Source organism: Aphelocoma coerulescens, chromosome 8 (assembly GCF_041296385.1).
Source record: "Aphelocoma coerulescens isolate FSJ_1873_10779 chromosome 8, UR_Acoe_1.0, whole genome shotgun sequence".
NCBI classification, from domain to species: Eukaryota; Metazoa; Chordata; class Aves; order Passeriformes; family Corvidae; genus Aphelocoma; species Aphelocoma coerulescens.
The window spans coordinates 22792412-22806188 of NC_091022.1; the positions used below are offsets into that span (position 1 = coordinate 22792412).

The following is a 13777-nucleotide window of genomic DNA, read 5'->3' on the forward strand; positions in this document are numbered from 1 at the left end:
GGACATGTTGGTCAAGTTCCACTCAAACAGTGTGAGAGTAAAGGACTGGAAGGAGAAGTTGCTCTCTGCTATGCAGGATGTCCAGAAAGATGTCAGCACGATTTCTCTCAGCCTCTCAAGCCATGCTGAGAAGAAATAGCAGAATGTGGTGGCTAGAAGCTCAACCAGATACAATCAGCCTGAACTGACATAATTTCCTAGAAATCTGTCCTTACAATTCTCAAATGACATACTTGCAGAGGTGAGCACTGATTGCTGACATCTTTTTTTCTGAAATGCAGATTTAATCCAGTGTCTGGGAAAATTCTGTGTCCTGGGAGGACACAGGACAGGGCTGCACTCTCATGTTGCCTTCCCTCCCTCCTGTTCTGTGACTCTGGGACCCCCTGTCCTCACTCTCTGTGACCTGTTTGTTGACTACGAGGAGCAGGGTACCAAGCCAGTAATACATCTGACAGCTTGTCATGGAAGTAAGTTGTTTGCTTTATCCAGTTGTCTGAAAAGGTCACAGCAATTTTTTCTCTTTTTGGGGCACAATTATCCAGATCTGTTTCTTCATCCAGAGGGAGAAGGCTTTGTGGAGTCTCTGAGGTGAGCAACCTCCAGCATAACAAAATTCCCCAAAAGAGTTTTTTGGAAAGCACTGCAACACCACAGGATGCTATAAGCTCACCAGTGTGGGGTGTGAAGACTCACAGAGGAGGGGAAAAGCACTGATTTGATTTTGTAAATAAAATCACATGCTTTCCGTCAGTGGCTGAAAAGAGACTCCCCTTTCACAGCTCCAGGAATTTTGCTATCTGCATTTTTTATTTAAAGTGAGGTGGGGGGAGAAAGTCTGAACCGTAAATATTTATCCAAGATGTGTGGTTGTTAATATGATCCAGTCTTCAGTCATTTTGAATGGTGTCATGATGACAGATGTTAATTCAGAAAGGAATAGATTGGACGATTATGCCTGAAACACATGTGTTCCTTGGCAGGCTCCATGGATTACTTGCATAGTTAGAGCTGTCTGAGCAATTTGTAACATTTTCTCTGCCTCGAAGCACCGAGGGCTCCAGGACAGGGGGTTGACCTATATCTTCAGTCTGCTATAATAAACACTGAGGTAACTAAACTCCCCATGTGCTTTTATCTTCCTAAATTTATCTCTCCCCTGGTGCTCCAGCTGTGTGTGGTGCTTCTGGTTCTACCCAAGAGGAATGGAAGCTCCTTACTCCAGGAGAGAACGATGCTCCTGTGTGTGAGGTGTGAATCCCTGACCTGCTTCCCCTCCTGACTGAGCAGCACCCCTACCTCAATGCTTGCAGCTATTTAATGCAAACACTTGTCCTGACAACAGAACTGAAAACAGACCAAGCCATATGAAGGCAGCAAGCAAGAGAGATTCAGGAAAGACCTGACTTTTTTTTTGTAGTATTTCTATTCTTGCTATTGTGATTTTGTGGCATGTGTCTGAGGTTGTTTCTTCTCTTCTTAATTAAGACAGATTTGTAAAATTGTTAGTGTCTTAATTTTTATTTATTTATTTGGTCAGAGGCATAAAATTGGAGGAAAATGACCACGCTGTTGGGTTCACAATAGCTTGATAGGTCTACTTGGAAGTTTTTGTCATCTGGACCATCACTTGTATCCTGGTCATTTTTGATTAAATGAAATTTGCCCACAGCTGACAAGTACAGAAAATATGGAGCCTGGCCCAGGCAATCAGCACTTTGACTATTTGGAAAAAATCTCTTTAAATGTAAATGTTCTGTTTGGATTACAGTTTATTTAAATTCTAATCTTTTAAGAATATTAAATAACCTTACTTAAAAAAATCTTCTTCTGTAAGACACCAATTATTAATGCAAGTCTAGAAAACAAAGTAGGGCAGGAGCTTCCTGGCATCTTCCCAGTTTCTTGTTATTTTGACCTTTCTGCCTTCTCCTCTTAGAGGAGGCTGAATAATTTGTATATATTGTATATGAACATTCAGTGAACATACAAATGATTTGGCTTCTCATTTCAGCAAAGATGCCAAACTAAGAGAAGACAGATTTTCTGTGTACTCTTGCTGTAAAAACAATGTAAAAATTTCCCTGGAATCTCACTTTGAGATAACTTCAGAAAGCAATGAGGGTTTTTAGGCCATAATTCTTCCTGTGGTGATCCTTTAGCTTTTTTTGTTGCAATGTGCCAAGAATTTAGTCTAAATATGTGTTGTTTAGTGAGTTGCTGTTTGTATTCAAACTCATGAATCAGTTCAGCTCCCCAAAAAAGACTTTGCTGATGGGTGTCCTCAGATGCCCTGGGATGCCCTTGTGCTTTGTCACCCAAGCCTGCAAAGACAGCTTTTAAATTTTTTTTTCAATTTTTTTTTTTCTTCTGAGCAGGCATATGGTTGTAAGTGGAGCAGGTAGCTAAGCTTGTAGTTGGGATCATAGCTGGGATCACCTCATGTTTTCTGTTGTAAGCAATGGGGAAAATTCTTTATTGTTTTATTACACCAGCATCTTTGAGCTGATCTTTTCCATGCCACATGTTTGGCACAGCTGGAAAGTTCAGCTGAAATAACTCAGCTGTCTCAGGATGAGGCGACTACTGAAAATGCACAGTTGTATCCTTGTTTTTAAAAAAAAGTCTCCCACCCTATTTTGCTGAGATTGTCCAATTCTTCAGCCTGGTGGGGCTCCTGCTGTTCTGTGAAATCCCAGGGCTTGGTCTGATGTTCCATGGGGGCTGTTAGATGCCATCAGTGCCAGGCACAGTCAGTCTTACTGTGGCTCCCCTGTCCTGCCTGTCAGGTGTCCTCCCACACAGTTAGTTGGGATGCAACATCTTCAGGGATGTAAGAACTAAGTAGGATTTTCTCATCACTTACTTCTCCACAAAGAGTTTGGGGCAAGGACAGCAGGCCAGGGAGCAGGAAATATCTCCTGGACTCTCAGGAACCCCTTTTCCTCTTCCCAGTCACCTGGGCACTGGGAAGGAGCAGTAGCCTGGTCTGATGCATGGCAAGAGCAAAAGTGTTGGAGGTCAAAGAGTGATGGGTACTGGGGACAGCAGAGAATGGAAAGATTTAGAACTGGCAGGAAACTCCTAAAACACTGGCACTTTAAGACTTTTTAAAGTGCTCTATGATTATGGGAATCAAGCTGCCAAAAGTTAAACAAAAAAAAACATTGCATTTTCAATGTTAATTCAGTTCTCCTGTGCAGATGTTGTTCTTAATTACATAATTATATTCTGGCTTGCTTAGAACACAGCTGTCTATCTAGTGGAGAGGGAAGACTGAGATTTGGACTAATTTCTGTAATGCAAGACATTCAGCCTTATATGAGTAGTTGTAGGAGCTGTAGAACATGTGGATAGCAGAGAGGAAATGCAAGGAGGAAGAATGGTCTGCTGGTTAGACACTGAGGGTTCCTCTTGAGGAGATGTTACACACACAAAGTATTGCAGAGATGCTCTAAGTGTGAAAGTATGGTTTGTGAAACACTTAGATACATGGTGATATAAGAAAAATCTTGTGGGAAGATTGGAAAGTTAGTGTTCACAACAGCAGTCCTCAGCTGAAATTGTGAGACGGTCCTACTTCAGCAATTACTAACATGTGGATCTCACCCTTTCAGCCCTGGTATCCTTTTAATAGATGTTCCATGAGTGTGACATTTCATAAACTTTATCATAAAAATAATAATGAAGTAAAGGAGCTGGTCCCTTATGGGAACAAAATACCCTGTATATAATGATGATGTAGGACCTATTCTTCTTTAGGATTTTTCTGAAACTCTACTACTTTAGATATTTTTTCATTGAAGGATTATTATTCACAAAAAGCCACAAAGCAAACATAAATTATCTGAATCCATTCCTTTCACTAAAAACTTCCATCTTTCCTAAGACATTTCAGAACAGGAATATTTCTTCAAAGTTTGGCTCAAAATCCAGCTTACATTTTGAACAAAAGAGTCCATAGTACAGTCTATCCATCACCCTGTTTGCACATAGACGACATGTCTGCTGCCCCACCGTATGTGAGCCGTCGTTTATGCTTCGACTTGTGAAACAGCATTCATCAGAAAAATCTTCAGTGTTTTTCTGCAGCTCCTCTGACGTGTTCCAAGTTCCGTTTTCTTCGCGGGACAATCTCTTTTTTGATGGCATTTTGTTATCTTACAACTGTGAACCACATTTTGCTCTCAGTTACATGGATAAAACCATGAGAATACTTTTATTTTTGAAAGAGGAATTCCTTTTCATTTACAACATGTCATAAAAATAGCTTTGCTCTCGTGACTCCTTAGAGCTACTCTTGGCCTTGTGCTGTTTAATCCTTTGAATCAGAAGACAGCAGCTGGTGTTAGACCAGCCACACAGGAGGGCCACGTGTCTGTATTTGGGTTAGCTGTAGCACTTAGTTATGTAGGTCAAATGAAGCTGGAAATTCAATAGGCCTATTTGAATATGCCTATCTGCTTATTCACAATATATATTTGCAGGTAAACAGGGCAGAAAGTTCCTGACATCCCTGGGAATGAGCACGTTGCTGAGTTACAGCAAACTGGTGTGTGACACACCAGTGCCACCCTCATGTCCCAGGTGGATTTTCTCACCACTGAAGTTGCTGCTTTCTGAGCCAGCATCTGTGGATGAGACAGCTCCCAGTTTCACATGTAGCCAGGGTGCTGTGTAGGTTACATGTCTGGCACAATGCTTAAAGTTTGCAACTGCTGCTTGGAATTAAGTTTCCTTTCTCTTGTGGTTTTTGACCTGGTTATCAAGCCTCATGAAACTTCTCTCTAGTAGTGAATGATTAGCTCAGCTCTATCAACAAAGAAGAAAATATTTTTGCTTTAAAAAGGAAAAAAAAAGCTCTGGTAGTGCCATGTTTTGAGGTGCTTTTGTCTCCATCATGCTTTGCTGCTTTTTGTTTGCTAGGTATAAAATATATTTGGGTCTTACCCTGAGAAACATTAGTAAAAACTAAATTAGTGGGCTTTATAACCTGTCAGGAGTTCTTTTAGGTGCTGTGAGGCAGTTGGCAGGTGGGCCACACTGGCAGGGAAATGGGCTGGGAAATTACAGCTGGTTGATTTTAGACTTGGTCAGTGGGAGGATGCCTGGGGAGAAGAAACAAAACTGGCAAAAAATTAGAAGTACTGTTGTTGGGTAGTTGAAGAGCTGCATCTCTTTTGACAACAGAACAAAGAGAAGATGAGGGAAAGGCTTGAGGAATGCTCCTGCTTCAGGCAGAGTAAGAGCTTTTCACTGGGGCAGATAAGAGCAGAACTAGTCTCTAGAGCATTTCTAGACTCTAGAAACTGAAGATAGGATCATTCAGAATGAATGCTGGTCATCAGAACCATGTGCAGAGGGTGGTAAGGGGTTCTCCATAGCTTTGAGAAAGTTGGGTAAATATGCTTGAAGTGTGGGCTAGTGGGTCTGGCAGGTGACCATCAGCCCAGACTGCAGGCTCTCAGCACCTCTGTTCTTGTTGCTAAAAATTCCTTGTTGCTCTGATAATCAGTGCAAATGATGCAACTTCGTTTATATTACCACTTCTAGAAGAGCATTTTCTAGGCCTCTGTGTCTACTTGACCGCTGAGAAATGCAGCATTGGCTGATAAGATGGTTATGTTCTAGTGGAAACACACCTTCCACATCTAATCCAGCTATGCCTGAGCAGAAACCTTTCAAAAGCCTCTGCACATGGATTGCAGTGGTTTTGCTGTACCTTGTTTGTGTGACAGTGAGAGCTTGTGGATGATGGGTAGAGAATAAACCACATTCCAGGCTTGGTAGGGGCAGAGATTCCAGTCAACAATGTGCTCACAGGCCTGGTGAGGTCTTATGACTGGTACATCATCCCTTGACTTTTTTTTGCCTCATGTCCTTCTTCCTCTCCATTTCTGGTGTTAGCAGAGTTCAAAAGAGCAGTAATCTCCATTTTCCACTGGCTGCCTCTCCAGTCTCTTCATTTGGTTGCTCTGCAACGACATACTACGTACCCAGATTTGCCGGTAGCTGACCTTTGCAACCTTCCTGTCCCCTTCCCATCAGAGCTAGAAATCTCAATGAGCTATGCTGCCTGTAGTCCTAAATCCACTAGTATCACAGAGGTACAAAAGAGGCAGCATCTGTATCATCAGGACACAATGGCATTACCTCTCATTTTGCTTATTATATTAGAAATGTTGTTATTCTGGGAGACTCAGCCTGCTTCTAGTGGTTTGTATTTTCCACTGAGGTGTGCTTCTTGGCTAAGGCTCTGACTTTCCATATTTTATTTTAGCATGATTTGCCTTTAGCGTGATTTTATTTTAGTTGTGATTTGCCTTGGTAAATCTGAGAACAGGAGATGGAAAACTGAATGGAGACAAAAAATAGTTTACAACCGGCTGTGCCTATTAGCCTTCAGTACTCTGCAAATGGACAGAATGAGGGATTGCAGCTGGATTGTCTTGTCCCTGGAGCTATTTGGTGAGCCCTGCCATTTTTTATCCCTTCCCCCTAATCTGCTATCTTTGGTCTGTCATGTCTGTACCAGTTTATTCCTGGAGTGGTGTCTCTAGAGGTGGTGTCTCTTTTTGCCTCTCTCTCTGGATAAGAACTGTACAAGAAATTGGCTTGAAAGCCCTGGCCTATCTAAATTCTTTTGTGCTTTTAAAATAGTTTCCTCTAAAGCCTTTAGTGATGTCCTTTGCAATTATACAATTTTGAAAACACTCCAAGATTGCTTCAAAATGCTGTGGCCCTCATGGACTTGTTCTTCAGTCATGTTCTCCTGTCTGCCTCTCTCCCTGTGATGCTTGTTTCTTTACACATATATAGTATAAGCTTCTTTTGGCAGCCTTTGGCACTGCGGGCTCCAGGTGCACAGTAGTGCCAACAAGTAATAATGGTGGGAGCTGAACACAAGGATATACAATTTCCAGCCTGGACCCTCTGGTTTCCACCTTGGTACAAGGAGGTGATAAGGCACTGTGGGAATATTGCCTAAGCAGTTTTCAGACTCATTTTCTGACTGTTTATCATTGTGCTGATCAGGAAGAGAGTTATTTCATTGTGACAAGCCCACCCTTAGGCACTGCAGGTTTAGCCACTGCAGTGGAGAACAGAGGACGCCCTCAACCTCCAACTGCAAGTCGGAGCTCCCGAATCTGGCAGGAAAAGCATGCCCTCCCTCCTAGAACCTGCTGCTCCATGGGTCTCCTCCCAGCCAGAAAAAGGGACAGCATTCCCCAACGGGAAGTAATTGCTTTGGAAACCTCTCTGAACATCTGGGTCTAATCAGGCTGAACATCCACCCCCGGCGCGGCACCAGCGGTAGCGCGGAGCCTTGGAAGGGGCTGCGCTCCTGGCTGCCGGGGGCTGTGTCAGGGAGCAGCCCCCCGGGGCTGGCAGGGCTAGTGCTGCACTTTGGAGCGTGCCAGTGGCAAGCTGCAGAAGAAAACCACAGCACTCGAGATGGAGCTCAGAACTACGGGGCTTGGAGAGCCAAACCCCAAGACTGAGGATCTCGGTAATTACAAGCCAGGAAAACAGTTTTTGGTTCTTTAGCACTACACAGGGCTTTGCCTGCTGTATAGATGGAAGTGAGAGAGCTGCCTGCTGAGAGTCCCTGTTCCTCCCTACAATTGTTTTAGAAACTACAGCAGGAAAACCCACCAAAATGAAAGACTACCCCAGGTGTCCCTCAAAACTAATTTCAGGGGAACTGCCCAGGAAAGCTACAGGGAAGAGCACAGAGCAAATAGAAATGAGACAGAAGGGAGAAGCCAGAGCAGTTTCAGAGCAGTGTGATAGCTTAAGGAAATGCTTAGGGAAATAGTGATGAAGTACAACAGGAGAAACAGCTAAATAGAAGGGAGCAAAGCAAAGCTTGTATTTCTAGCTAGGGATGGGCACCCACATTTATTTTACACTGGCATTGAAGTAGCTGAGAGGAGCCCAGGTGTGGTCCTGGTGTGGTTCACACAGCGCTGGGAAAATGGACAGTGGTGGTGTGTGTGGTTATTTCTCTCTGAACAGCTCCAGCAGCAGCAGGGAATAAAACTCTCAAATGTTTATAGCTTTTCTTCTTTTCCTTTTCTATTTAATGTTTTGTGTGTAATGTAAAAGACATGTAAAACCTACTTAAGTCCCAGGAACTTATGTAGAATCTCCTACAGAGTGTAAGTCCAAACAAAAGGCATCTTCTGTCCACTTCAAATAGCTTGCAGACCTTTGGCTTGAATTGTTCAGAAAATTTAGGCAATGCCATATTTAGAGTTGTATGTGAAATAATAATTGAACTTATAAATTTATTTTAGTTTCAAGGTCACACACTATTTTTCCAGGGTGTGACTGCTTAAGCCCATGATAAGATGGTTTCACTGAATGAGTAGCTGTTCAAGATTTTTGTTTATCATCTTCATTTCTGTGAGACCTGGAGCATGCTTAATGCAAGTGGAATCTATGACTTTTTTTTTTTTTTTTGGTCTCCTTCCCTGAAACTGAAAGGCCTCTACTTTACATGTGCCCTTAGGAAATTCCAAAGGTTTAATATTTATCCAATTTTTAATGAATTTTCACAAGAAGGCAAAACTCAGCTGGCATACCAAATCCCTCAAATCCCTTGGTCAAATGGATGTTGGACTTCATTAATATTTGTAAAGGTTTTTTCTGTTTTTTTAAATGCTGGGATCGCTCAGTGACTGAAAATGGCTTATTATAATGGAAAGTGTTAGGCTGCTTTGACACCAGGCATTCTTTGTAATTCTACTATGATGAAAGAACATGTGTGTATGATGAAAAAACATGAGTGATAATTAAAAATTTTTTCCATTGAGGTGCCCAAGGGCACTTGGCCATTGTTGAAATGCGAACTTAAACCCATGGGATGCTTGCCCTGGTTGTCAAAAGTGTGTTATGTTTAGGCAGTTTTGAGGGGGCATGGATAGCAATGGGATTTGACTTTCTTGGATTGTTGGTTTGGATGATGGTGTGCACCCTCCTCAGGTTTGCTCTGTTAATGCCTTTTGTAGCATGAGCCATCTGCCAAAGTTTCGATTTCAGGATATGAAATTCAGCAGCTAAAGATATCCATGGGATTGTTCCATAAAAAACACTCTGTAAGGTGGGTAGCAACACGTGTTGTGAGAGTTCACAGGAGCTGAGCACAGCACAAGGAGTGTCTGAAATGCAGCAAGCATTGGCTGAGGCAGAATTCCAGTCCGTAATTACAGGGGTGGTCACTACCAGGCAGGGGAAGCTCCTGAGGATTTTGCAGTGGATAATCAACATTTTCATCAGTGCCTTGAGAGCAGCTGTAAAGTCACTGCTAAGCTGCAAGCAACCCAAAACTGGTGTATGTAATGAATTGCAGAGTGTGTCCTTTTTATGTAGTGTAGTGACTGTCTCTGTTGCTTGTCACGGAGATCTCAGGGAAGATGGCTTCAAGAAGGAGGTGTTCAGTCAGATTATCCTGCCCAAACTGCTGGTCAGCAGATTAAAATTCCTGGCTTCCTGGCCTGTGCCTTGCTCTGAATTAACCCAAAGAGAAGTGAAGCACTGGAACACAAGTGCCCCCTAAGTCTTGTGAACACAGGATCCTCTGGTTGTTTTGGGGGAACTCTGTACTATACCTGCTTACACCTGGACAGGTGTCAATGATGGGAAGCCACGTGGCAGAGTGGCACAAGCTCCTCTCCAGGCAAGGCTGTCTAGCAGCTCAGCACATATCAAGGTGTTCTTCCATGTTTGCAGAGTGAAAACTTGAATTGGATAAAAATAATAGACATGCTTAGTTGTTTCCTGCCTTGTACTGTGAGCATTCATGGCTCTTCACAAGACAGGATGATATTTCTATAACCTTACAGCTTAATTCACATAAAACCTAATAGGGCAGGACAAATCTAGGATAAAGTGGGGAGCATGTAGCTCACCACTGGAAGTAGGGCTGTAGTCATTTTTATCTCTTTGAATGTTCTTAAAGCATTTGCTATCCAATGGTGTATCCCCTTGAAGGCAGGTGGGAGTGATCACAGGATGTGCTGGAATGCTTAATCCGTGGATCAAACCAGCTGAAGTGCAAATAACAGTGAAAAGATGGCACCAGGGAAGAGGTTATCCATGCTGAAGCCCAGGCCTCACAGTTGCTATCCAGGCTGGCTCAAGTGCATCAGTCCATGCTGCTGTCACCTCTCCAAGAAGCACAGGTCCCCTACAGTGTTACACTACTGCCCTGTGGCAGTGAGCAGAGACAATGGGAACTGCTGCAGTAGTGCATTTTAATATTGTTTTTTAATAAAATAATAGAAATCTGCTATATATGGTATATCATTGCGTTTGTTGTTTTATCTTTTTTTTTCTTTTTTCTTTTTTTTTTTCCTTTTTGTTATCAGAGTGCCTCTGATGGCTTTTGGAAGTCAGTGGCAACCCGTGTCCCAAGGGAACCTCATGAGATACGTATCCTGAATCCCTACTTCATCCAGGAGGCAGCTTTCAGCTTCATCGGACTGCCTTTCAACAACGGCCTGATGGGCAGAGGGGTAGGTATAAAGCAAAGGAAGCAAAACCTCAGAGAAGGATGTGACACCAAGCAGCAGAGGAGGCTGACACTGTTCTTGCTTTTCCTTTGGGTCTCCACTGTTGGACATTGAAAGGGAGGGACTTTGGTTCTGTTACGGTGGCAGCTCTCAGTCCCGTTCAGACCCAGGCAAGAACCTTCCTGATCCAAGGATTTTGGGGGGGATCATCAACACTTCAGCAGTGCCTTGAAAGCCACTGTGAAGTTTCATCCCAGGCTTATAGTAGAAGAGGGTAAAGGTTTGCTTTAGGAGGCCTTTGGTAAGAAATTCTGGTCTTATCCCAAAAAGTTTTATGTGTAAAAGCTCACAAAAGAAAACAATGCAAACCACATTTTTACCTCATATTTATTAACAAAATACCTTAATGGTCATTCTCGTATCTCTCACCCTCAGTGCAGCTTTTTGAAGTGTTAGTGTTGGAGTAGGTGGTGACTTGGGTTTTCTGGATTATCTCACATCACAACACTGTCCTCAGAACCTATTTATATTTGCTCTACGTAATATATCAACCATTAGAGTATTACTTGGGTGGGTAAATTGCTCATGTACACATGTGATGTTGCTGTTGATAGAGACTACACGTGACATTTTTGGCTACATTAGCACAGCTGACAAACCCAGAGAGAAGCACTTCTGCTGGACAAGGTCTGCTTGGTCTGCTGCTGGCATTGTCCTTCCATTGCTACCAGTGCAGATTTGCTGTCACAGCATGGATTTGGACTAGACCTAATAGTGCCACATTTTCTATGTCATAATTATATCATTAAGACTTCTGGAATATTAGAGACATTTGTTTTGTGCAAGTCAGATGGGTGGGTGCCTGGAGATAAGACATTTCCTTCTTAAAATGAGAAGTGCAAGATGTGCAGCCAGGTTCAGCCACATGGAACGGGCCTTTTGTAAAATGCACTGCTGTGTACAGAAGCTGTCATGGGATTCTGGGAACTCTGGATTTTTGATCTGTGCACTGAAGATATCTTATTGCAAATATTCCCATCAGCTAGGAATTAACTTACTTCACCTCTCTGCTTCCTCCAGAACTTACCCTTAGAACAATGTGGTCTTGATTTGTTTTCCAGAAAATCAGGAGTACTGCCCCAATAAAGGACAAAAATCATCATACTTTATTTTTCTCCAATTTGTTTTTATTTTTAAACACGTTATTTTAATACACAAGTTATTACTTAAACTGAAAGGAGAAGAGAGAATCCGGAAATGAAAATGCTGTGAACTGAAGTTTATGAGGTTTTGATAGGTTGTTTAACACACATCAGATTGGGAAATGAAGGCATCTTAATTGAATCCTGATGTTTCACTTCACAAAAGTCCATTTGAGCATTTAAAAATAGTTTATGGTTCTTTAAGGCAAGCAGTCTTTGCCCATGACCCCTACTAGACTGTGTGAATTGTAGTTTATTCCTCAAGATGGGGCAACAGGAGCTCTGCAGGTGCCTGTGTGGGGCTGAGCTGTTGCTGTAGCCTGGGCGGTCTGTGCAAGGACACTAACACCAGCATTCTGTCAGAGTTTAGAAACACACAGACTGTTTCTAGCCTGTGGCTAGAATTTTACTGGAGGCATCAGCTATGGACTGCTGTTATGGAACTGCTGGGGCTTCACACTTCAGTGAATTCTGCTGCACAAGTGCAAAGTTTAGAGCTTTGTAAGTGCAAAGGCTCCAACAGGAGCTGCGGCTGCTGGATTAAAGAGGGAGGAGTCTGAGTAAGACCCTGGTGATAGAAATTTGCTACATTTTTTTCTCAGAATTTAAATAAGAAGAGTGGAAATCAGAGCCTGTAGACCAAGAATCCAACTCTCATTGAAAGATTTGTGAGAGATCCAGCCAGACAAGTGGGGCATCAAGGAGGATTGCCCCACGTCTGTAACCCAGCAGCTGTACGGCTGGTTGGGTTTGGGCTTGCACTTTCGAGGTGAGAGACAAAACTTTACTCAAGAAAGAAGCATATGGACATGGAAAAGGAAAATGCTGAGGACTAGTAACAAACACTGTATCCAGAGTTTCTCCTGGGAAATGGGGCCGGAGGCAGACTGGTGCCCCCGTGCTGCGGTGTGCTGTGCTGTGTTGGGCAGGCTGCACACAGGAGGATCAAGGCTGGGGATGCCTTAGTAATCAAGGCCAACACAAAATCCTCATAAAGAGCAGTAATATTCCACTCTCCTTTGGTTCTGATGCCTAAATAAACTTCAGAGCTTCTCTTGCACACCACATATGGTAACAATGTGCTGCCAATTAACTTTGTAATTTGGGGGCTTTTTCAGCAAGGTTGAGCAGAGCTAGTAAAATAGTTCAGGGCTGATCTCAAAGTGTTTTTCCCAGGATTCAATAAAGACTGAATGTAGTAACATCCTCTGCTTTGATAATATAATTTGGGCCAGATGATCCTGGAGTATAGTAGTGGGGTACAACTCAGATGTGCATTTTGATTGCACTCCTGGCACTGCTCGCCAAAAGCCCTAGCAAGGAGCAAAACTCACACCCACAACAGTGACTCCTCTCTGGGAGTGGTAAAAGTTTCCAGGAGTTTTCTTCAGTCCTACTGAAGTCTTAAGAGTGGAAGAGCTGTTCCATACTGTGTGTGGACTTCTTTTTCTTGGGATAAGCTGATGATAAAGAACAAACATTGGGCTCCTAGCAAGGTCTGGGGGAAAATAATTGTTAATACCTGATGATGATTTAGCATAAAAAAAAAAAAAAAATCTAGTAAAGATCTTCTCTCTGATTAAAGAATTCTGTTAAGGTGTGGGTGCGGGGTTGGCTTTCTCACTAGCCAGAGGTGATTTTTGTTCAGGTGGAAGTTCTGTTTATAGAGGTCTTTGGGGCTTGAAACCAAACGTCACTGGTATTGCAGCTGGTGGTTCAAGCTTGCAATATCACCCCTTACACTGCAGGCAGTTTACTGGGGGCAAGCACGAACATCAGCTCAGAGGTGTCACTGCTGGGTGCCCAGACACCCCTAGGGATGGTCACTGCTGTGGTGCCTTTGGCTGTGTAGTGAATCGTCCTGTCCAGTCAGTAGCCCCCAGAGCCATTGGAGCAGCAGCTTTCTGGCTCCTCTGGGAGCCCTGAGCCTGGTGTGAGGTGGAAAGGAGAACACTTCAGGTGACATAAATTATCAGGAGTCTGAGGACTCCAGTGCAGACTGCAGTGTTTGTTTCTCTCTCTGTGCTGGTGCTGTGCATCCATGGATCTGTTCATGAT

The 13777-nt window shown here is 43.1% G+C and overlaps 1 protein-coding gene across 13 annotated transcripts in view; it reads left to right on the forward strand.

Annotated features, from left to right (window-relative positions):
* The window catches only part of ST3GAL3 (ST3 beta-galactoside alpha-2,3-sialyltransferase 3), a 192506-nt gene that overhangs the window by 155923 nt on the left and 22806 nt on the right, over window positions 1–13777 (forward strand). For all 13 annotated transcript variants that reach the window (XM_069023173.1, XM_069023171.1, XM_069023179.1 and 10 more), the window contains one exon: window positions 10374–10520. In XM_069023173.1, coding sequence (XP_068879274.1) covers window positions 10374–10520 — 147 coding nt within the window. The remainder of the gene's footprint in view (window positions 1–10373; window positions 10521–13777) is intronic.